The 21,411-nt window shown below is 51.1% G+C and overlaps 1 protein-coding gene across 1 annotated transcript in view; it reads right to left on the bottom strand.

Annotated features, from left to right (window-relative positions):
• Window positions 1-21,411, bottom strand: part of NSF (N-ethylmaleimide sensitive factor, vesicle fusing ATPase) — a 657,569-nt gene that overhangs the window by 484,735 nt on the left and 151,423 nt on the right. Inside the window, exon 3 of the mRNA XM_078645103.1 lies at window positions 104-203. Within this exon, the coding sequence (XP_078501229.1) occupies window positions 104-203 (100 nt within the window). The remainder of the gene's footprint in view (window positions 1-103; window positions 204-21,411) is intronic.

Below are 21,411 nucleotides of genomic sequence, written 5' to 3' on the forward strand. Positions count from 1 at the left end.
AGATATGTCACATTCAAAAGATATCAAGAGTTCGATTTAATACATTTGGGAGAAAAAAATGAACTGCTGTTCTTTGGCAACACAGAAGTAGACGTCTACGTACCTGTGGAAGGCTGAAGGCGATACTGCCCGGAAGCACAGAGTGATGGGTTTTTACAGTGAAAATGAATTTGTGGTTGCCAGCGGTTCGCACTGTAACATGCCTAAGAAAGGAAAATAGGACAAAGTCAACCTTTTCTGTAAGACAGGAGTGACATACCTTTCACAAGTGACAGAACTCAAATCAACACTTCTCTGTCAACAGTTCTACCCACCCACTCAAAATATCATGACACATCATGCAAAAGAAAGAGTCTGCTAGCCACGAACTAGGTGTATAATACATGGAGGCAAAAAAAGAAGACCGCACCTGCATGCTAAGTACATTTGTGGGAATGTAGCTGTATCTACTAATAACAATGTGCACAACGCTTAGCAATAATGTCACTGATAGAAAACAGAATACTCTACTCAGCTGGCCAACCAAGCACAGCACTGTAAAGTATGGTTAGACCTGTGCGTCACATGGCGAAGTCAGGCCAACATGTTCCAGCATGTGCACATGCTCAAGATGCGCAGGCACAAAGTTGTAGGCAGGGGTAGGAAAGAGACACTATAAGCACTGACGTTACAGGACACCAAGAGGGTAAAAGACATGATAAATGTAATTTTACATGCTGCATAACATTTGTAAAGTAATGGTGGCCATTATGCGGGCTCCTGGGGGCGGCAGCCGTATAGACGCCCACCCTCGGGGTGCCTCGGGTGAGTGCTTCATTTCGGACCTAAGGTGGTCGGGGATTGGCCCTTGGGAATCAAGGGCGGGGTTAAAAAGGTTAGGGTAGGAGGTGGCAGTTGGTGACACTCTGCATCACACTGTGGTCCAGGTTAGGCAGGTGATTTCAGTTTGGACCCAGCCATATTCAAATCAGCAGGATAAGCAAAAATGATGTATTTAGGCCCAGATCTCGGACTAGGGGTTGAGTGTTTGACATTGTTCAGCATTCCATCCATCAATTGTTCTTTTTGCAATTGTCACTCCAAGTGGGAGGGGGACGCCCAGACGTGGGTCCCGTGCTCGCCATGCCTCTAGATTCAAGCTATCCCGGCTGATATGGGGCGATACCCCAAAATCGGACATAGGATGCTTATTTCTGGTTCATGGAGGACCTGGCCTGACAGTTCAGGCTGGACTGTTCCCAAGGGTACCATGATCAGGACTGATTTGCATATGGCTGGGTCCAAACCGGAGAGGCGTGGAGAGCACAAAAACGATGGAATTAGGCCTGTATCTCTAACTGGGGGTGAGTGTTTGATATTGTTCAGCATTCAGTCCATCTTTTTTTTAAAAATGTATCTGTCACCCAAAATGGGAAGGGGATGCCCAGACGTGGGTACCATGCTTGCCATGCCACTGGATTCAAGCTATCATGGCAGATGAAGGATGAAACCCCAAAACCGGTCCTAGGATGCCTGTTTCCGTTCCAGGGAGGACCTGGTCTGGCAGCTCGGGCTGGACTGTTCCCAAGGGTAGCATGATCAAGACTGATTTGCATATGGCTGGGTCCAAACTGGAGAGGCGTGGAGAGCAAAAAAATGATGGAATTAGGCCCATTTCTCTAACTGGGGGTGAGTGTTTGATATTGTTCAGCATTCAGTCCATCTTTTGTTCTTTTTGTATCAGTCACCCAAAATAGGAAGGGGATGCCCAGCTGTGGGTCCCATGCTTGCCATGCCACTGGATTCAAGCTATCCTGCCAGATGAGGGGTGATACCCCCAAAACCGGTCCTAGGATTCTTGTTTCGGTTCCAGGGAGGACCTGGCCTGGCAGTTCGAGCTGGACTGTTCTCATGGGGAGCAGGGTCAAGACTGATTTGCATATGGCTGGGTCCAAACTGAGGTGGAGTGATGAGCATAAAAGAGATGGATTTAGTCCCAGATCTCTGACTGCGGTGAGTGTTTGACATTGTTTGGCATTGTGTCCAGCAGTTGTTCTTTTTGTATTGCACACATACAACTGGAGTTATGGATTTTACAAGTAACAGTGTAGTCAATTGAAAAAACAATAGTGACAATCTGTCACTTGTAGGTCGAGTTGCGTTGTACCTGTGCAAGCCAAAGGTGATTGGGGTCCCAAAACCAAGCCACAACAGTTACTTCAATCTTAACTGGCCCGTGGAGCCCTGGTACATAGTTGTCCTGGCTGTCCTTGGTGCTGAACAGGGGCTGCTAGAGAGCTGCTTTTACCACAGAGTGAAGCTGGCTGCGGACGTCAGTCGATGGTCGGATAGAATTCCCTCTTAATGCAGCGTCGAGTAAAGGGGTATGTTGCTGGACTGAGGACTAACAAGTGTTGGGAGCAATAAACAGTGTTGAAAGTAACTTCGACGTCCGTTGGCCAAGGGGAGCAAGGTAGCTGCCTGTAACTTCGTGGAAGGCAGGACTACAGTTCACACAATGCACTAGACCATCTGTATTTGGACGATCCCATGGAGGGCTCGAAGGCCAATGATTCTTCGGACCTGGAGGTTTGTTTTACCTGCAGTTTGCAGGGGATTAGTGCCACTAATCCAGGGATTTCTAAGGGTGCTTCAGGCTTCCACATGAGTCCCTCTGCCAGGAAGTGTTGAGCTTCAGCCAAGGACAATGCTCGATCACGCAATTCCAAGTCTATTGCCACAGGGACAAAGTATTCCTCTTTTGCCTTGGTGCAGGGGGCAAAGTCCTGTTGTTGCAGTCTTGGTACTTCCAGGTGGAAAGTGGTTCAGAAAGGAGGTTTAGGTGTCAGGGGGTCTCTTAAATCCTAAATTTAAGGGAGTGAGGGGTGTGGGAGCTAGTAGCCAATGGACAGCTAATACCCGCAGCTAGCCACTCCCCGAGGTGACCACACTCTGGGCTTGTGGGCACCTTTCCTACCCAGAACCCCCTATTCTGCCACTCGTAAAGATAGTAGAAGTCAAATTTTAAAGTACAGACCAGGCTGCTTATCCTGGAGGTGTGGCTAGCCTTTTGGGAGTGTACACCCTTGATGTGGCAGTTCACTAGCCTGCTTGGGAGGAGGCAGGTGGGACCTCCTTCTGACCCAAGCCTTTTTCCAGACTCCCGGGAGTGATCACCCCGCCGGGCAGGAAGTCAGATTCCTGTCTTGGTGGCAGCAGGCTTGGGTAACACTGGCTTGCCAGCCAGAGCACAGAGAATCTGGTGGGCAACCTCTAAGGAAGCCACCTGGGTGCATGCCACATCAACCAGGACACGAGATTGGTGTCGGGGTGAGAAGGTGCATTGTGTGATACCAAACATGACCTATTTTGGCAGTACGATAATGGAGCTGCAAACCTCGAGAATGCCCGGTGGCTGCCCACGTTGTCCTATGGACCACTAACACTTATAGTCATTTCCAAAGGGGAACGCCACTGTTGGGACATATAGGCTTGCACTTTAATGTCCTCACACTAAATATACTGCGCCCTGCCTCCTGGGCTAAGCCGGCGTGTGTCTGACATATCTTAAAGATAGTCTATTGACTGTGCCACACAGTTTGCACTGCTCCTGCAGTCTGCAATGGCAGACCTGCTGACAGTAGTTTACATGGGTTACTTAGGGTGGCACAAAACCATGCTGCAGCCCTGGGGACCCCTTTACCACCCATGTCCTGGGTACCACTGGCACCATATACTAGGAACAGCACTGGCGCTGGAGCCTGGTTAGCAGGCTTCAATGCACTATCTGAGTAGAAAACCAGCATCTTGTAGTCCAAATGGGGGCAACAAGTGGGGGGGCAGGGGGCATCTTTAAAGAGCCCGGTTTTCTTACATTTTGGTTTTTAGGTTGAGTGGCGGGACCCAGACTGGTATGTTTCTATGTGTGGATTATCAGTCATTACGTTGTTAAATGGACAGCAAAGCAGACAGAAGCTTGTCTTTTTGGAAAAAACGTGGGTTTTCGGTCCACGGAAATTAAGATTGAATGGGAGGGGGGATGAAATGGGGTCAACTATTGTCAGGGGTATCTACCCGTGCACATAGGAGACCCTTTTCTGACCTATTATTAATTCACCCTGGGGAGAATGATTTGTTGCAGTTATCAGGTTTGGGGCTATTGAAAGACATGAAGAAAGATTCAGAGATGATTGATCAAATACGGTCAGGCACTTGTCTGTTTTGGACAGTTTTCATGGCACATGGATTTGGCAGGGAGCTGTGACGTACACTGCAGTGGAAAGGACTGGGAGAAAAACAAATAGGGAAACGCAGTGTTTTTGCCAAGGTAGAGGCGACAGGGCGGTACAGCACGTAGATATCAAAAGGGAGGACTTTATGTTCTATAGGCAAGACGAGGTGCATTTATCCTTCATGGGAAATGAATTGTACTTGCTTGAATTAAGAGACAGCTTGGCAAATAAATTGGCAGCATCCCAATTGTATTATTAAATCTTTTTTCATGCTGTTGGAGGCACAGCCGTTGTTAGGGAAATATTTGAGGCTCTTGGGGCCACATCTTTGCTGTGAACACTAGATTCATGATAGCGTTGGGTAGTGCGTGAGGGGAAATGCCTGTTCTGGTTTTTTTCTGGATGACAGAAAAGCATAAAGGATCACGAAATGTGCCAGAAGAGTTGGGACATGGCAGGACGGACCTTTGCAGGGGAGGGATGGTTGGGGCAGGTGTGAGTTACGATGAATGAAATGATAGGTGCATGGTGATGTGGAGGGGGGCGATTAAGGGTGGGGAAAGCTAGATTGAACTTCACATTAGTAAGGCGAAGATGTTGATGTTTGTGTTATGTATTTAAGTTTCGATAGTTCACCTGTCCTAATAAAGCGGCTTTTGCTCTTTAATCCGGCATGGGCAATATGTGCCGTCTTCGCAGATGTCCCCTGATAATTTTTAAGAAGGACGGAGGTTTTGAGGAATATCTGCCCGTGGGTGAATCATCCTTACTGTTTTTGGGGAGGACAGGAAGAGGCGCGGGAGAGCAGGCACATGTGCTTACCCTCCCTGATGGTTATCTATACTACTTTTATAAAGAGAGAACACAAACCTTTGAGCCAGGTAAACTTGGGAACCACAGCGCCAATCCACACACCCGATACATCGTAGAAATTGTCAGGGTGAGCAGATGGACATAGGCTATACATTTTTTTTTTAAAAAGTAAATTTAAAAATATAACTTTAAAAAAAAGTAGTGCCCTGAAAGTAGCGCTGGCCGCGACGTAGCGCTAGCCACGACGTGCGTGATGACGAGGAGGAGCGGCGGACATGGAGCGGCGGTGAAGTGAGGAGCGCGGGGAGAAGCGGCGGCTCAGGTGGGTCATGACGAGGAGGAGCGGCGGACATGGAGCGGCGGTGAAGTGAGGAGCACGGGGAGGAGCGGCGGCTCAGGTAAGGTAAAGGGACACATTGGAGTCGGGGCGAAAGGGGGTCGGGGCAGGAGCGGGTGCGCACAGAGGGACGGGCGGGAGCCCTTAGTGCACGCAAGCCTCAAATGCTGCCCCCAGCCCCCTTCTGCCCCGGGCAACGCTGGGGTCGGGCTGCTAGTGCATTATATAGAGACGTATGGAGAAACATGTCTACAGAGTCAGACTTCTTATATCTGTGTATATTACTCAGAGGTCACACAGATCACGCCTGATCACAGAGCAGGCCTGCACTATGGCACCAGAAACGAAGTTAGTTTCTGTGGCATGTGCTCAGCGTAAACCTCAGTGTGGAGAATTCGGAAGGGATTCACTCACCCTTTCAGCGTAAACCTCAGGGTGGAGAATTCGGAAGGGATTCTCTCACCTTTTCAGCGTAAACCTTAGTGTGGAGAACTCGGAAGGGATTCACTCACCTTTTCAGCATAAACCTCAGTGTGGAGAATTCGGAAGGGATTCACTCACCCCCTCAGCGTAAACCTCAGTGTGGAGAATTCGGAAGGGATTCACTCACCCCCTCAGCGTAAACCTCAGTGTGGAGAATTCGGAAGGGATTCACTCACCCCCTCAGCGTAAACCTCAGTGTGGAGAATTCGGAAGGGATTCACTCACCCCCTCAGCGTAACCCTCAGTGTGGAGAATTCAGAAGCGATTCACTCACCCTTTCAGCGCAAAGCTCAGTGTGGAGAATTTGGAAGGGATTCACTCACCCTTTCAGCGTAAACCTCAGTGTGGAGAATTCGGAAGGGATTCGCTCACCCCCTCAGCGTAAACCTCAATGTGGAGACTTTGGAAGGGATTCACTCACCCCCTCAGCGAAACCTCAATGTGGAGAATTCGGAAGGAATTCACTCACCCCCTCAGCGTAAACCTCAGTGTGGAGAATTCGGAAGGGATTCGCTCATCCCCTCAGCATAAACCTCAGTGTGGAGAATTCAGAAGGGATTCGCTAACCCCCTCAGCGTAACCCTCAGTGTGGAGAATTTGGAAGAGATTCACTCACCCCCTCATCGTGGAGAATTCGGAAGGGATTCGCTCACCTTTTCAGCGTAAACCTTAGTGTGGAGAATTTGGAAGGGATTCGCTCACCCCTCTAGCCAGCGCACAGGGTTACGTAGATGGAACAGGTAGCATTTGCTCAGTGCATTATGTGGAAGTAATCTGTGGTAATACTCGTTTCGCAAGTTATTGCTAAACTCACTGGCACTCACTCGATCAACCATGAAAGGATGCGAAATACGAAACTGTGTATCTGCAGAATAAGCAGCTTTCGGTGTAGACCGGTTTCTTACCCTTTCAGAGAACTTGCTTCACCTCCCGCCTAAATGAATTTTTAGAGTGCTTTAAATGACTTGGATTTTTGAACATATACTGTAAATCAGAACAGTTGCTCTTTGAGAGTTCCCGGGTGGTGTCAGGTGTGGGATGGGGGCATGGGTGCCTGTTGCATGCCATGAGAGAGGTGCCTCATAACACCGCTGTAAATGTCTCATTCCTGGACTATTCATGCATGCTGCGGGACAGAGTTGTATCGTGAGAACACCATTTATTTTCCCTTAATTATTTGAAAGTCTTCTTAGTTTGAACTAGATCCAAAATGTTGTCTTTACAGTAAGGACAAGCAAACTAATGACCAGCAAATACAATCTGTGAAATATCTGATTGGGGGAAAGGTGAGGGGGCAGGGAATACACATTTTGTTATTTCTATGCATGGCAATACAGAAACTGTTGTGGGAGAGAATGTATAAATGTTTGTAGAGAAAGCAGAGGAAGATAAAACTAAGAGAAGTGGAGGGCTCGAAAAGCCAAGGGTCGAGCAGCTCAATCACGAACTCTCTTAGCCCAGAAGGAGAGAAGACCCATGTGCCCTGAGAATGTCACAGTTCGGGGATATTAGTCTAGGATGGAATGAGGCTCGGGGTGCAATGTCTTGGCATGAACCAGCACTGCCTACTTCAAGGCAAAACAAATGTACAATATATTGTGCAAAAACAACAAGCAGGCTCCCTGAGAATCCATATAATGGATTTAAGTATAGAGAAAACTGCTGCTATATTGCAAGTACGGATGCTCTGCAAAGTGATGAATTCCAAATCAGTATTAAAGCACAACACAAAATATAAATTCATTAGTGCCGTTATACTCACTTTTAGAAATGCAGAGTACATATAAACATTAAAACTGGCATGTTGAGAGAGGGACACAATGCAGAGCTAGGAGTTCAAGTCCTCAGGTGCAACTCTCTGATAATCAGGGTTTTATTTGGACGAACAATAAGCCTGGGTACCCTCAAATAAAGTGGCCAGCATTTGCGGATCACAACCTTTCCGAAAACATAGTTTAGTTAGTAGAGAAATGTGTGGTAATGTTACTATTTTAAAGCTGGTCAGGTCTTTAATTTCAGTCAAGTCAAGACCCGAAACACTGCAGCTGCAAACTGAATACTTACTTGCAGTCACAGCGCCTTGTACATGGCAGTAAGATATCCGCTCCCAAACAACTATGTCCTCAACCCTGGAATAGAACTTACAATGACAAAACAATGAAAAAGCAGCTATGAAATTCTTCATCTTGAAGATTCACTTCAGAGGAGTTTCGAAAGGTTCGCCCTTATTTTTGCTTCTTTTTAGGTCAAGCCGAGCAGCGCGCATGCACTGTAAGGCATGCTGGTTCTAGTGTAAGGGCATTCAGCACACTTTTCGTTTTTTAATGCACATTTTATTGGATTTTGTTGGAATATTACATAATGGCCAACATGGCCAGACAAAACATTACAGTGCAGTAACACCCCGTCACCCACCCTCCTTAATACTGATAAATAGTTTGCAGGCAGACCGCTCCTACCATTGCGGACAATAATCTCATGAGCTCTATTCAGGGAATACAACAGTGTGTTAGTGTATGCAAGGGGACCGGGCGATTCATGATCTTTCGTTAAACTGTCGAACCTTTGTGTCAAGAAGTGAGTCTACTGACAGCATTGGTGCCAATGCAATACCCCTGTAGCGTGCCCATCTCTGCCAAATCTTTACGTGTTTCTGTGGACACCCCCTTTCCTCGGAACATCGCTACTGCCATCCCCATGCAATGGTCCATTCCCAACTTCCAGGTGCCTATTGTGGGTGGAGACCCATCTCGCCACAATCTAGCAATATCCAGTTTAGCCTGGGTTAGGCCCAGAAAGATTAAGTGTAGCTTGTATCTACTCCCTCCAATGCCATCTGTACTATGAAGTAATATGATCTTTTTGTGGAAGGGGATCTCCCATGACAGCACTCTCTTCAAACAGGTCACTACACCTCTCTAGAAGCTCGTCAAGATTGTGCACTCCCAGGCTGTATGTAAAAAGGTGCCGTCAGCCAATTCACACCTCAGCAAGGCAATGACTCACATGCACCATAACAGACATCTAGTAAAGTAGATTCCATGAAGGAATTTCAATTGAATAAGGCGCTTCATGTGGGGCCATCAGATCCTTGGTCCAATCATCATTGTCCAGTGTGGGTGCCTGCCATGTCTGACTCAAGGCCGGGAGTGTGCAAGTACTATGTGTCACTAGTGTCTGATATACTTGCCTTATTTTATGATTGCCCAACGCCCCAGTCAATAATCTGCCCTCTAGAGCGTTGAATTCTGATAGTCCCTGCAAGCCCTGTATATAGGGAGTTATGGCGTGCGGTATTTGAAAGTATTGATACAGTTGTTGACGGTGCAGTTGAAAATCATTCTACAGTTCCTGAAAGGATTTACTAGTTGGGCCATGTGTGATATCCCCTAGAGTCGAGATGCCAATGGCATCCCACATCGAATCCCGAGTGGGACGCCACCTAAGTCATAAAGGTTCCCCCCCATAAAGATGTCATCTAGGTTAATAAGGCCCACCATCCTATCCGTTTCAATGTTTGTTTCCACAGTCGGAATACTGTTTGGGGTGCCTGTAGGATGTGACTGCCTATCTTGCCACCGTAAAGACAGTGTGCAAGTGAGGCACCTCCCATCGCCGTGAGTTCTGTCGCATACGCTGGGTCGGCCCATGATGCGTACTACCATTCATTAATAAGGAGAAGGTGAGATGCTGCATGGTAGGACTAAATGTCTGGGACAGCAATACCCCCATTAAAAGTGGACTTAACACATGTCCAGAGTGCAATCCGCACAGCCTCCCGTCTCATAAGAACTGTGAAAGTGCTGAGTTGGCCTGAACCATGTTTGGGGATGGGGTATGGGTATTTCTGTAACTGATAGAGCAATCTCGGCATGGCCACCATTTTTTAGATCATGGAACTGCCCAAAAGGGAAAGATGCAATAGGGACTAGACCTTTATCTACTCCCGCGCACATGGTGCAGTAATGGGGCGATATTATGGTCCAAGGCCAGAGCAGCATTCGGAGTGATATATACGCCCAAATATTTGAAACCCTCCATTACAATATTGAGATCAGAAGCCCATACCCTATCTCTCTCAGACTCTCTCATAAAGAACACTGCAGATTTCTCTGCGTTCGTATGCAATCCTGACGTCTCTCCAAAGATATGCAGGATCTTCAGTAGACGCAGGCCGGAGGAGCGTGGATTAGTGAGGAAGAACAATGCATGATCAGCATAGAGTCTGAGTGGTCCTGTGAGCATTCAAATCTAGTCAGCAGGGGGTCCGAACGGACCTAGGTTGCTAGGGTTTTATTTCAAGGGCAAATAATAGCAGGGAGAGTGGGCATCCCTGCCGGGTTCACCTACTTACCATGAAGGGGGTCGAAGACATCCCCGCTGCTCTAACGGAGGCTGTCAAATTGGTATATAGGAGCTTCACATAATTGAGGAAGCATGGGCCGAAGTTAATGCTCTGCAGCAGAGCAAACAAGAACTGCCAGCTTACCGAGTCGAAAGCTTTGACCATATCCGCTAAGAGAACTTCTGCAGGGCCAGCCAAGCGATTGACCATTGCCAGGGTGTTGTAGACGCGTCGAATGTTGTGGTGTGTGGACCGTTGTGGCATAAAGCCCGCTTGGTCCAAGTGCACCAGATCAGGCATGTGCGTCAATCTATTAGATAGGGTTTTAGCCAGCAGCTTCACATCGAAATTAAGAAGGGAAATTGGTCGGTAAGATGAATGTAGATCTGGCGTTCTCCCCGGTTTTCGGAAGACTACAATCTCTGCCTGTCACCAGTCCAGAGGGAGCATGGCGGTGTCTGAAGTTTCCTTCATGGCCTCTAGTAATGATGTGACACAAAATGCTTCAGAAACTCGCTCGGGAAACAGTTTGGTCCCGGAGACTTTCCGGTTCGCATTTCTGCCAGGGCCGACGCCAGTTCCTCTACCTTGAGCTTCTCCTCCAGCTGGTGACGTGCCTTAGCTGAAAAAACGCATGGAGGGATATCCTTGTGAAATTCTTGGACCAACTCCAAACTCACATGGTCATTTGGGGCATAGAGCTCGCTGTAATAACCAGCAAAGCTTTGGGCAACTTCCTTTGGCCCACAAATAAAATTTCCCTGTGGGTCCCTGCATCACCAGAACAGGCGCAACTCTGCTCCCTGCCATGCACAGTCTGGGAAATATGTGGTGTTGTGTGGCTAACCAGGACGTCTTTGCCTCGAGTATGTGTTGTTTGTATAGTTGTTGGGTCAGATTTAGCTGTAGCCTTGCGGCCGGGTTGTCCTGCTTCCTACGTTCATTTTCTAGCCTCTTGATTTGAATTTCAAAATCTTTTTGTTCTTGGGCCCTTCCCAGACGGTCCCCTGCACAGTAGGCTTTAGGGCCTACCATAGGACTACATTTGTGGAGGCTGGTGATGTATTAAGTGTAAAGTATCCTGTGATTGCTTTTTGTAGGGTGGCCCGTATACTGGGTTCTGGAGATGCCATGATGACATCTGCCACCAGAACCTAGGGCAGTTGGCCCAGGTGTGTAAGTCTATAGAGACAAGGGAGTATTAAGAGAGACCCAGTGGTTGGATATGGGGCAAAGACACTCTGTGCAGGTATGTGGTCGGGATAAAGAGATATTCTAGATGAGAAAAGGATCTGTAGCCCGTTGAGTAATATGTATACCCATTCTCAGTCAGATGGTAGGTCCTCCACGTGTCTGCCCACCCCAGTATGGTTATCAAGGTTGATAATTTAATGTCTTGTTGAACTAGGTTTACCCTATTAGGCCGCCATGTGTTTACCCTCAGATGGATGACGTTGTTCTGGTCCCCTCGCCCGACCAGGCGGAGACCATCCAGCAAATCACCCAATACATAAAGGAAGCACTCCACAAAGGTAGCCCCTAGTTGGGGGGGGGGGGCACGTAGATATTTAATTGTGTGAACCGCTCCCCATGGAGGTCACACGTCTTAGCGACATAGTAAACAGGACCCGGTGATGAATTAGAATGGCTGTGCCTCAGGAGCCCCATGTAAATCTAGAGTGAAACACCTAGGTAAAACCAAGACGGGCCAGACAGGGAGTTTTAGTCCCCACAAGATGAGTCTCTTGTAGGAGGAGGATATCTGTCCCGAGGTGTATGGCCTGGAGGAGGACTGATCCTCGCTTGATATGATCTAGAACCTCCCTCTCGTTCCAGGTTACAATGCGGAATTGACCTCTTGTGTCTCCTGTTATGCGATTAGTCATGTGTAGTCTCGGCTTAGGGAGGATCTGATCTAAAAGAGTGCTTAAGGTAGTGTGAATGACGTAAATGCGACTGTTCAAAATCCAAAAAACAATACTGTGACAAACATTCCCGCCCCTTCCTCCTTCCCAACACTTTACAAAATGGGAAGTATCTGTCGCGGCCTGTGACCCTACCAAACCCCAACTGCGGGAATGGGAGAGAGTGCCACCAAAGAATCCCAAAAACCCAACACCCGGAAAAAAATAACCTCTAGAAAGGATTCCTAGGAATGACACTCTAGGGTGGCAGCATTTAGGTAAGGAACGCTCTCAGCTCCACGGAGAGCCACCCGACACTACTCCACCCCCCCCACAACACGATGACCCCGCACCCGGGGTGCTGCATGCATATACAAGGTTTATGCTCACCAGAATGCGGAAAATCTATAAATCCAATACATGGTTTGAAACATGGGGGCCGGGGGAGGTTGGGGGGTTTGAGGGATAATGTCCTAATCATGGTATCCGTCTTACATGGGACCAAAGTATAAACAAACATTTCGGATGTGATATCTGTTCAAAATAACTAACACGTGATGGTGGATACACCATCGTGGGTGCACCCCACTGCACTCCACCTGGCTGCCAACCACAGCCGGTGCCCTCTGTACAGTCAACCCACCTTACCAATGTTGCATTTCCTTGTAGTTGTATCATATAAAGGAGGAAAAAGGCAGCAAACCCGGTAAACCATGCTGAGATGGTGATGAGGAAAATGGGGGACGGGTGAAGTGTTCATTATATCAGTCTCACAGAGGACTGCAGTCTTATAGGGGTTTAAATGATAGATGTCTGCACACGAGCTCCTCCAAGATGAGCAAGATCTGTTGCAGCGCATAGTTGTGGGTCAGTAGCGGCAGTCACTCTGCAAATGAATCGGAGTCCATGCAGGGTGGGGAATGTGGTCTGATCGCCACTGATTCATCTATCCACTGGAAAGCGGACTCCGGCGTATCGAAGAACAACGTCTGAGTGTTGTAAACCACTCTGAGCCTTGCTGGGTACAGCAACATAGATTGAATTTGAAGATTTTGCAATTTCTGTTCTGCCGCCAGGAAGGGGTGTATCATTCTGGTATAGTGCGGGTAAATCATTATATGAGCCGATTCGAAGACAATTTTATCTTGGCTGCGTGCAAAGCGTAAAATCGCATCATGATGATAAAGGTAGTTTAGGAGTTTTGCAATAATTGGTTTGCCTAGGGATGGCTTCTTCACCATGGCCCAGTGGGCGCGCTCGACTACAAAGCATGTGGATAGGCTCTCGGGCGGAATCCTGGATTTCAGCCACTGCGACAGGAACTGTTCCGCCGAGGAGCCCTCACACCCTTCCAGGAAGCCTACAAACTTCAGGTTGTTACGTCTTGTGCGTCCTATACTCGGATAGCAAGCTTCTTGGTTGTTGCGGTTAGGGGGGCTGTTACTTTCTGCTGTAATGTGGCCCAGAAACCTCGACTTCTGATACTGCGGTCAACTGCTTTTCTTAGTGCCGGTCGCAGTAAGTTCACCTCAGTGCCCATGGCCCCAATTTTGACCTCCATGGCCTCCCGAGACTGAGTAATGACAGGTAATAGGGCAGCATTGTTAGGACCACTCTAGGGGGGCTTTCTCTGATCCGTGCCGCTGGGTTGTGACCGCTTGAATTGATCCATTGTACACTGCTTTGCTGTGGATGGGGGTGGTTTATCATTAGACATCTTGAAGGCACTGGAGTTAGACTAGTCAATCCGGGGATGATTGGTGCACCACAAATGAAGTTAGTTATTTCCGGCCAAGGTAAGTGTCCAAGAGATCTTGTTGACTGTTGTGGGCCCCGCCACAAACCGCCCCAGGGCTTAGCCTCGCCACTTCCACAGTTAAGAGCCACCGTGCTGCCTACTGGCTCACAGCACCGTCCCCACAGGAGACGTGGTAGTCCCAGCACTTGTGTTCCCTCAAATTGCAGCGCCTGGGATTTCAGTTGTCCAAGCACACGGACAGAGGCACTCCTCACTGAACGGACCCCACAGCTCCTACACCCCCTCAATGTTCCATCCGCCATTCCATACCGTAGGAGGATGAGTAAGATGCAGAATCGGCGACCGGAGTGGGGCGGGAGCATCACGCCACATCCGGGGTGGACTGCCTCATCTGCAGGGCACTCGCCTTGTCCAGCCGGGCACTCGCCTCGTCCCGCAGGTCCCAGCAGCGTCATGGACCGGAAGGCAGTACGTTCAGCCCGATCCAACAGCCGCGGGTCCCACAGCACCCTCCGAGCTACGCACAAGACCCAGGCCGTACTCACCGCACTGTCCCAACCTCGGTACCACAGGGCGAGCTCAGCAGACGGTACAGGCCCGGCCAGCTGGGCGCGCCTCCGATGTTGCCTGGTTCCCAGGCTCACCCGCCAGACATCTCATTAAGCTAGTTGCAGCACATAAATTGAATGTGGCCTGTGTCTTGTGGGAAAAGCAGACTAGACCAAGTAAGGCCAGATTGTGGCTGGTAAGATTACACTGACGTCACCGTCCTTCTAGGTGAATTTTGTTCACCATGATCCCACAATGCTTCAGACATGGCTGTCCAGAGAAGAACGTGTAAAGCATTGCTGCCTTGAGAGCTGTGATGGTATCCCACTGTGGTGCCTGAGTTTCTAAAGCACCCTTTTAAAATGGCGACTACTTTGTTCATACAGTTCAACCCCATTGGCAGCCTAGCACATGCGATGCCCATATCACCACACCCACGTCCCTCATTAAATCGCCCTATGCAGGCTTCCTTACTGCCCTGCCCAAAACTGCAGGGGAACACAACGCTCCCCCTTCTGCCCCCACCAAACTGATAAGGGGCAGTAAATCTGTCTGGTGCAGGCGCACACCAAGCATCAGAGGGCGCGACCAGGGAAGGCAAAGTCCCAGGTCTCTGGGCCTTCCCATTAGTGATGCACTACAGCATCAAAAGTAGTGGTAGCATTTGGTACTCTTGCTGCAATCCTTGCAGTACCCAGGGCTACCCGTCAATCAAGCTGTCACCTTGCTATTTCCCTTCTTGTTACAAGGCTGGAGGATGCAGGAGTCTTGCTGACCCCATCTTTTGAAAATATGGGAGTTAGTGTGGAAAAGGGAAGATACTGACAGCTGAAGCCTGCTCATCAGTGCAGAAACTCCAGCTGTTCTTTTTTCTGCTTCAGTTCCCGAGGCAGGAAGAAGCTGTATTCCTGCCCAGAGAGTCTACCCAGCACTAGCAGTTAAAGCTGTAAGGTGCAGGCCGCTGAAGGCAAGTTAAACAAGCATTGGCATAGCCAATAGGTCTCACCTTTGGGACCTTATAAGTGTTTAGTTAACCAGCACAATTACCCTTGGTGCAACAACATCAACTGTCGCATGGCTAAACACTTATAAGGCTCCAAAGGCGAGACCTATTGGCTATGCCAATGCTTGTTTAATATTGTATACTACCCATAGATGCTGCTTATTTATCTTATGCAATTAACAACCATTGACAAAGCCAATTGTCCCGACTTGTTGAAGCTATGATGTTACTTGTATCCTATATCTGGATGCAATGACAGAAACAGCAAAATACAAGTCAGGCAGCACACCGTAGTAGGCACTGATTTCTAGCTTATCTGTTTTAAGCCACGCCCTTATGTACATTGGCCACGCCCTTTGACATTCATAACCTTAAAGGTAAGCCTTAGAGGTTCAGTGTGTAAGGTTTCCACTCCTGCTTTGCAAGCAGCAGATGACGTGTCCGCATCGTCACAACCGAACCTCACATAAGTGGGTGGGACTGTTACTCGTTTTTCAAGTGATAGTAAAGAGCGAGTCACACAGTTGTTTCAGCGGGTGGACAATAATCAATTACTCATATTGCACTCAGTAATGTAGTGCGTGGCATGCGACATGGGGATTTGGTGACAGGTGTGAAGGCGATACCGTTTTGGTTCCATGAGCACCTCTGAATGCTCTATTTTGTCATCTGATTTTGGTCTAATTTGCAGAGCCGTTACCTCCCTCCGCTTGCAGCAGCATTCTGTAATTTGCTGAATAGTTTGGGGAGGTAATAGTTTTAGGCCTCTGACACGATTGCAACAGTGAATTGAGCTTTGGTAATGACTTCAGTTTTCTCCAAATGCAACCTTCAAGCGATCGTTCAATTAAAATGTTAAAAAGTGAACTATACTATAATAGGAATATTTTAGGAAGAGCTAAAAACTGAATGAAGTGCACCACTTCAACAACCACCACCCAAAGGTCTAATACTGGGTCCTTGAGCCTACTAATGCGTGTCCAAAAACTCTTTGAAACCTAAATTCTCACCTAAAGGCACCATATCCCTTCCAGCCTCCTCCAGGCTATGTAGTTTAAAAAAACTATTCTAGGGCTCAGTTTGACTGTTCCAATCAAACAGACATTTTGTGGGTTGCAGCATGCAGGAAGAAGGACAGAAGAGATGAATGGGTGGTACTGTAGCCATAAGCATCTACAATTCATGAAAGCTGCAATAGGCGAACCCACCTATCAGACGTCTTGAGAGGTTCTACTGCTTAGATTCAAATCGTAGCTGTTAGACGGACCGGGAGGGTCGGCCGAAGATAAGAGGAGAGGTCTCCGGGGAGAGCCGTCTCCGACGATCGTACAGGCAAATAACTTCCCCCCCCACTGACGTACACCACACCAGGATAAGGTTCAACGTTACTTTATAAGCAATTCTTTAAGAACGGTGAGATGGTACAAGGAGGTCTGGACTCCGAGGTCCCCTCTATTCTAGTCTCTTGGTTGGGTTAGGGGGTAGCGGGACAGTCTCGTTACCACGCTGGGGGATATGGTGGTAGGTGAATTAGCTCACAATCCTCGAGCTCGGCGTTCTAGATGTTCGGGCCGCGGCGGAGCCAGCAGGTCCCAGGGTGGTTGAAGATAACGACGGTCCGCGGCGGAGCCAGCAGGTCCCGATGACGACGAAGGTTGTAGAGGGCCGCGCCAGCGGCAGGTCGGTAGTGTGCAAGGCAGGGCTACGGCAGCGCCAGTAGTCCGTCAAGGTTGAGTTCTTCGCTGCGTCTCTCGACTCCAGGATACAACTACCCTCCTGCTCCGGAGCTGCCCCAGTTATAGGTCTGGCGCCCTTTGATGTCCGGACCCTCTCACTGGGAGGTCGGGAGGCCCGGGATGAGGGAGTCCAGACACCCAGCAGGGGGGTGGAGCCAGCGCCTGAGGGAGCTGGGGGCGATCGGCACTTGGTGGGGGAGAGCCATCGACACCTCTTTCTCCCATTGACCTGCCAAGTAGTCCGCTCACCTCCTGGGTGGATGGTGGTGCCGGGATGTCGGGGCCTGGCCAGGCCCAGGGTCAGGGCTGATCGGAGGCCACGCGGCCTCGTGGTGCTGTGTCCAAGATGGCGCCCAGGCCGGGCGAGGGGGCCGGTAGGGAATCGGGCCCCTGATGTGAGATGTTCAGGGGCAGGGGCCTTATAGGAGACGGGAAACGGGTTGTTGTTGCGTGTAACACCTGAGGAGCGGGGCTCGGGCCTGGTCGTGCGGGGAGGGAGCCAGCCTTACACGTGGCCTGTCCAACATGCGTCCCCCCCAGCTGAAGGCAGGGAGAGTCACCCATCCTCTTGGGGACTCTCCTCGTCGAGGCGGAAAAAGCGTGACAGGCCATCTGCGTTGGCGTGGTCTTGCCCGGGTCGATGTTCCACAGTGAAGTCCATCCCCTGCAGGGAGATGGACCAACGTAGTAGTTTCGGGTTTTCCCCCCGCATCTGCATGAGCCATTGTAGGGGTCGATGATCGGTTTGGACCCGGAAGTGGGTGCCGAAGAGATAAGGCCGGAGCTTTTTGAGGGCCCACACCACGGCGAAGGCCTCCCTCTCGATGGTGCTCCAGCGTTGTTCTCGGGCCAGGAGCCGTCTGCTGATGAAAGCCACTGGCTGGTCAAGTCCTTCGGGGTTCAGCTGGGAAAGGACTGCCCCAACGCCATGGTCGGAGGCATCTGTTTGGACGATAAATTCCCGACTGTAGTCGGGGGCCTGGAGCACCGGGGCGGAGCACATGGCGGCCTTCAGTTTCTCGAAGGCCGCTTGACAGTCTGGAGTCCAGTTGACCTTCTTTGGTTGGTTTTTGGAGGTGAGTTCCGTGAGGGGCCCTACGATGCTGCCATAGTCCCTCACGAACCGTCGGTAGTAGCCGGTGAGTCCCAAGAAGGCGCGGACCTCGGTCTGGGTGATGGGGGGCTGCCACGACTGGATGGCAGCGATCTTGAGTTGCAGAGGGGCCACCAGACCGCTTCCCACCTGGTGCCCGAGATAAGTCACGGACCCCTGGCCGATTTGGCATTTGCTGGCCTTGATCGTGAGGCCAGCTCGTTGGAGGGCCTGTAGTACCCCTCGGAGGTGGTGGAGGTGGTCGGACCAGTGGTGGCTGTACACAGCGATATCGTCCAGGTAGGCGGCGCTGAATTCTTCGAGTCCTGCCAGGACCTGGTTTACTAGCCGCTGAAAGGTTGCTGGGGCATTCTTCATGCCGAAGGGCATGACCTTGAAGTGATAGTGGCCATCAGGAGTAGAGAATGCAGATCGTTCTTGGGCCCGGGGTGTGAGACCGATCTGCCAGTAGCCCGCTGTTAGGTCGAAGATGCTGAGGTAGCGGGCAGCTCCCATGCGGTCGATTAGTTCATCTGCTCGGGGGATGGGGTGTGCGTCTGTTCGGGTGACCGCATTCAAGCCCCGGTAGTCGACGCAGAACCGGAGCTCCGGCGTGGTGCCGGGGGCGGCCGCTTTGGGGACCAGTACCACTGGGCTGGCCCAGGGGCTGTCTGAGGGCTCGATGATCCCGAGTGTGAGCATCTTGGCCACCTCCTCTTGGATGCAGGCCCGTACCCGATCTGGTACGCGGTAGGCCCGATGGCGGATAGGGGGACTGTCTCCAGTGTCCACGTCGTGTAAGCACCAGGGGGTGACCCCTGGGGTGAGGGAGAACAGGGTGGCGAACTGTAGCAGGAGGACTCGGCAGCCTTGGCGCTGTTCCAGGGTAAGGGCCTCCGAGAGTCGGACCCCGTCCACGAGCCGTCCTTCTCCCGCGACCGTAGGAGGTCAGGGAGGGGTTCGGAGTCCTCCTCGGTTCCATTGTCGGTTGCCATCAGGAGACTGAGTTCGGAGCGTACAAAGTGGGGTTTCAGTCTATTAGCGTGGAGGACCCGGAGAGGGTTTCGGGAAGATTCCATATCGATGAGATAGGTGACAGGGCTCTTGCGCTCGATTACTTTGAAGGGCCCCGTCCATTTGTCTTGCAGGGCGCATGGTTCGGTGGGAGACATTACCCACACTTGTTGGCCGGGTTCAAATTCGATGGAGGATGCATTTTGATCATACCATCTTTTCATGTCCTCCTGACTGGCCTCCAGGTTGGCTTTTGCCATCTCTCTGAACCGTCTGGTCTGGTTGCGGAGGGTTAGGAGGTACTTGAAAACATCTGGAGGGTTCTTTAGAGGGGGCATTTCCCAGCCCTCTTTGACTAGGCTGAGCGGCCCTCGCACCGGGTGTCCATACAAGAGTTCGAAAGGGCTGAAGCCGAGGGACTTCTGGGGGACTTCTCGGTAGGCAAAGAGAAGGCACGGTAGTAGTACATCCCACTGGCGACGGAGGGGCTCTTCCAACCCCCCAATCATCCCTTTGAGCGTGCGGTTGAACCGCTCAACCAGTCCGTTCCGTTGAGGGTGATAGGGGGTCGTGAATCGGTAGGTGACCCCACACTGTTGCCAGAGGGACTTCATGTATTTTGAAATAAAGTTTGTGCCCCGGTCGCTGACGACTTCTCGGGGGAAGCCCACCCGGGAGAAGATCCCCATCAAGGCCCGGCCGACTACCGGGGCTGTCACAGTGCGCAGGGGAACAGCCTCGGGGTAGCGGGTGGCGTGGTCTACCAGTACTAGGATGAACCGATGTCCTTGTGCTGTACGGGGGTCCAGGGGCCCCACAATGTCTATCCCCACCCTCTCGAACGGGGTGGTGACCACTGGAAAAGGTTGCAGAGGTGCTTTAAGCTTGCGGCCGCTCTTCCCGCTGGCCTGGCACGTGGGGCAAGATCGGCAGTGTTGGAGTACGTCGTTCCTCATCTTGGGCCAGAAGAAGTGGGTCACCAGGCGACTGTAGGTTTTATCCTGACCCAGGTGGCCGGCCAGGGGGACATCGTGGGCCAGATTTAGTAAGAAGTCTCTAAAGCGGAGGGGCACCACTAGTACTCGACTGGCCCCTAACTCCGCGATTCTCTGTTCGCTGTACAACAGGTCATTGTCCCAATAGACCCAATGGGTTCCGGAGGTGTCCCCTGCACTCTGGGCGAGGGCTTGTTGGCGGAGTCCCTCGAGGGAGGGACAGGCCTTCTGCTCGTGGCGAAACTGTTCTTGGGTGGGCCCCCCCTCCTGACGCCACTGATCCAGTCCGGGAAGGTCCTGAGGCTGGACGAGCCCCTCGGGAGTTTGTTCTGGGGGGACGGCACGGTCGGTGTATGGAGCGACCGGGGGAGGAGGTGCCGGCCATTCAGGTTCTTCGGGTCGGGGGAGGGCACGGGCAGCCATGGACCGGGTGGTTACGCACGCCCAGTCCGGGATGCCCAACATCCCCAGGTGCTCTCTCCTCTCTACGGCGGCCCATGGGGAACTCTCGAGATCATTTTCCAGGAGGCAGTCTACGGGGGCATCATCTCGGACCGTCACTTCCAATATGCCGGAGACTCCTCCCCACTCGAAGGGGACGCGAGCCATCCGACATAGACTCTCCGAATTGTCGGCTGAACGGACAGGGCAGAGGACGTTCGGCAGAATCTGTTCTGGGGTCACCAGGTGACATCGGACGGCCGTGACACTGGCCCCGGTGTCACGTAGGGCTTCGGCCCGGTGTCCATTAATGTTCACCCATTGACTGTACTTCCGGGTGTTGGCGGGTAGGGGGACCCGCGGGACCATGTCTCTTCCCCCTAGGCACGCTAGGACCATGGCGGCTGGTTCCCATTCTTGGTGTTCTTGCTCACATTCCTCGTTTTCTTCGGAGATTTGTTCTTCCCCCAGGGCGGCGGCCGCCATCTGGCGGGGTCTCGGAGTCTGGCTCTGTGGACAATTCGGGTCGTTGGCGTAATGGCCGACTCGCTGGCATCGGTGACACGTGACATTGGCTCTGTATCCCGGCCGCGCCGGGGTGTTGCCCCGGTTGGCCGGGGGGGGGGGGGGTGCTGGTAGCGGGAGCGGCCGGGGCGTTGTCTCGTCCTCGTCCCTGGCCCCCCCCTCCTCCTCGGGGACGGTGCTGACCGTGGTTGTTCCGGTTCTGT

Source organism: Lissotriton helveticus, chromosome 5_1 (genome assembly GCF_964261635.1).
Source record: "Lissotriton helveticus chromosome 5_1, aLisHel1.1, whole genome shotgun sequence".
In the NCBI taxonomy this organism is placed as follows: Eukaryota; Metazoa; Chordata; class Amphibia; order Caudata; family Salamandridae; genus Lissotriton; species Lissotriton helveticus.